At 37.3% G+C, this 3,534-nt stretch overlaps 1 protein-coding gene across 1 annotated transcript; it reads right to left on the bottom strand.

Annotated features, from left to right (window-relative positions):
- Positions 1 to 926: 926 nt before the first annotated feature.
- On the bottom strand, positions 927 to 3,276 carry LOC113312474. The gene is made up of 2 exons (XM_026561225.1): positions 3,269 to 3,276; positions 927 to 1,870 (listed from the first exon to the last, which is right to left on the bottom strand). Exons 1-2 carry the CDS (start codon positions 3,274 to 3,276, stop codon positions 1,213 to 1,215), a joined length of 666 nt encoding a protein of 221 aa, XP_026417010.1. The 3' UTR covers positions 927 to 1,212.
- Between the last annotated feature and the right edge of the window lie 258 nt (positions 3,277 to 3,534).

Raw genomic sequence — 3,534 nt, forward strand, 5'->3', positions numbered from 1 at the left:
AATAATGCCATGCCACCCACCTAAATAAATAATTTAAGATCTGTAGGACCTGAGGACCCGAGTGATTTAGGCATTGCACCAGACACGATTTGTTGTGAGGCTCTAGGCAATTTGTCTTCTGTGGTGGAGTCGACTAGACGAACAATAGCCGAAAAAGAAACCACAATAACTCCAAACTCCAAATCATCTTGATCATCGTGTATCAGAACCAAAAATGACAAGTGAACTACTGCATTGCACATTCCAGCTGGCAATCAAGCCACACTCCAGGTCACAATGTTCTGAGCAAAACAATCTTTATTTTCGACTTTCCACTCCTTTGGCATCATCTGTCTTTAGAGATTTGTGGTACATCTTAAAGTTTGTAGCTTCACTGCAAGCCGATAGAAAAATTGTGGTTGAAATGCAGATCTAGGCCATCAGGCCGCAGGACCATAGCTGGTACATTTTGCCAATAAACATGATTTTTTAACCACTCATCCGCAAGAGATCTTTCTAGAACAGTAAAAAACTGTGTGTGAAAGCAACCACTGAGAGAGCAGTGGGTCTAGAATAGTAGAATTTGGACTCCTCTCGCCATAGTTTTAGTCCTTTTCCGACCATTTCAGGTGTGGTTATGGTTATGTCATGGTTCTACATCAATCCAATAATTTATGGACAAACGTGAGCTAGGTTTTTCCATGCCATATGCTCCTTTCATGGCTAGCATATATTTTTGGATCTACACGCAACACCAACCAAATCGAAGTTGGGGCTGGCAATTACAGTTGACAAGTCGAAAATTTAGAACCTGAGAATCCGGCAGCCGGACTGGATATCCGGATAATCGGATATTCGATACACATTTGGTGAGGTGCAATTTATGAGAACAAATCACTTGGATCCGGATCTTAGATTTGAACGGTGTCATTACTCTGGCTAATACAGAAATCAAAGAACAAAATACACGTTTAAAACAAACTAGGAGACAAGTTTTTATTATAGAACTGCAACACCATAACATAGAAATATCAAAAGGCGCTAAGGACAACAAACAACTTGTCATCTTTCCACTCAAATCACACGCACACACCAAACAAAAGGGTAAGCAACGAAATACTAAACGCACCCACAAACGAGTAATAATCCGGTACTACAGCACATAGAAATCTAAGGCTGCACCTGCAACAGATCTACTCTTTTATTGCTAAAAATACTAAAACACCCCGGAACTTAAATGGCCAGAACGAAACCAGGCATGGACTTTCCAGCACTATTGGAAAGCGTACTCTGCCAAAGAGGCAAACAGTGAAACGAGGATGATGGTGATGATGATCGAGAAGTGGACGGTGATGATGATGGTGAAGTGGACGGTGTAGATTGATTTGAGTTACCGAAACGAGTTACGGTAAGGGATGTATTAAAGTACTCCCTAACCTGAGTAATTATCCCATGATCAGAAACCGTCCAAGCATGAACCCAGAAGATTTGACGATTCTGATCACAACCTTCAACTAGAACTGTGGAACCAAGAGAAGCAATCGAAAGAGGAACGAATTGGAATTTAACGTTTTGATCAACACCAGTTAACAATCGCATCATATACTGGTGAGAAGGCGGGCCATGAAACCACCATTCAATGTCTGAATCAAGCAATCGCTGAACAGTTTCAACGTCTCGAATACTCAGGGCTTCATATAGGGCGCGTACGACCCTTATGTTAAAATCTGTTTCTGACTCCAGACTAGATTCTTGGGAGTTAGCCAGTTCTGTCAGACCACACAAGTGGAAGGAGAGATGGAGATGAATAGAAGAGAAACTGAGAGAATGGAGATTGAGTGAGGGAGGGGATGAATAGAGCAAGCAGGTTTGATGGGAAGTTATGGTGTTGCTTTATATAGAGGGGATGGGGAGAGAGATAAGGTTAAAAAGGTGTGGTAGGGTTGGTTTCAAGGAAAGAACTGGTCAAGCTACCATATTTTGACTAGCGTTCGGTCAAGATTGGTACTGTAGTGTAATCAAAACAGATTTGGTTGTTTGACAACGGTATACTGTTCCTTCCCCTTTTCCTAGATAACCCTTGTTTATTCACGGTATATTGTAACTTTGGTAAAAGGATCTGCTTTCTGTTTCTTTAAGTTCCGCCAGGAATTGATTTGTCGATTTGGGATATCAATTTTATTTTATTGATTTATGATATCAATTTTATTTTTACTTTTTTTTGATTTAGGATATCTATTTTAGATTAGGGTTGTCATTCCGAATATCAGTTATTTGTAATTTTATTGTTTTTCACTTTTTATTTTATTTTTGAAGCAAGTATATTTATATTTTGCATAAGGGTCTGATGTTATCTTTTTGAGTATATTAATTATTTTAGTAAAAAATAATTCAAATCAGATTAATTAGATTTTTTTTTAAAGTTCTGCATTAAAGACCTCGAGTAGGTGAATTGTCTGGCAACTAGGGGTGCACATGGTTTGGTTCGGTATGGTTGTTTGCCAGACAAACCCGAATCTGAAGCATTCTTTTTTTAAATTTTGGAAACCCATGAAAATCATTAGATGATATGGTTCAGTTCGGTTACAAGCCTTCTCGATTCGGTACAAAACCAGTCGGTTTTGGTTAACCGAAACTTTTAACTATAATCTTTTATCTCTTTCCCGAAGAAAAATATCTCCAAGTTTTTCGTTTCCATCACTATTTTTATCTCCAGATTCCAATGCCTTGCTTTTTAGCAGCATCTTTTCTGATGTTGTTGTCCGTTGAGTTGCTCAATACTTTACATTTTTTATGATTCATGCAATCATGCCCTAGTGTATCTTCAAACCCCATTTTTCAATTCCCAACCCAAAGTTATCAATGTTTGAATTTCACCTCCATAATCACCTAACTTTATGCTTAAACATGATTGTAGAATACCCATATGCTGAAACAAACGATAACCTTAGTCTTAACATTCTCAACAACATCTTAACAACTATTCAGTACATAATTCTTACACCTTTAGTTAATCAGATGATAACTATAATCAATACAACATAATATAAATCTTTTCAGTTCTGAATTATGTATTAATAGCAAGTACAACATAAGCACAATTAAATAGTTTAACACACAACACATATAAGTTTAGAAGAAAAGAAATAAAAGCATATCCAAACAGAAGCAGGAAAGTGACTTAGCTTCTACTTCTATTTCCTCTCATTGCTTAGATGAAATAATTACTGAAAACAAATATGTATAAGAGGCTAGAAGAGGGCTGAGTCGCAGCTATGTGTCAACCAACCTGTCCATCATTAGTTGGTTGATACCTCACTAGGTGAGTCACAGGACACCTAAGCTGCTGACGGTAATCCAGCTTAGCACTAATTCAGATTAACCAAAAACATGATTACCTTAAGCTAAATAGGATTACCTTAATCCAAAACAAGATTTGTTTCTAAACCAACATAAATTCTAACAATCAAATTCTAATTACCACCCACAAAATATTCACTACAACATCAACATTAACTATTCAAGAACACACCCATTCACAATTGATTAATCAAA

The sequence above is a fragment of the Papaver somniferum genome, chromosome 9 (assembly GCF_003573695.1).
Source record: "Papaver somniferum cultivar HN1 chromosome 9, ASM357369v1, whole genome shotgun sequence".
Classification (NCBI taxonomy): Eukaryota; Viridiplantae; Streptophyta; class Magnoliopsida; order Ranunculales; family Papaveraceae; genus Papaver; species Papaver somniferum.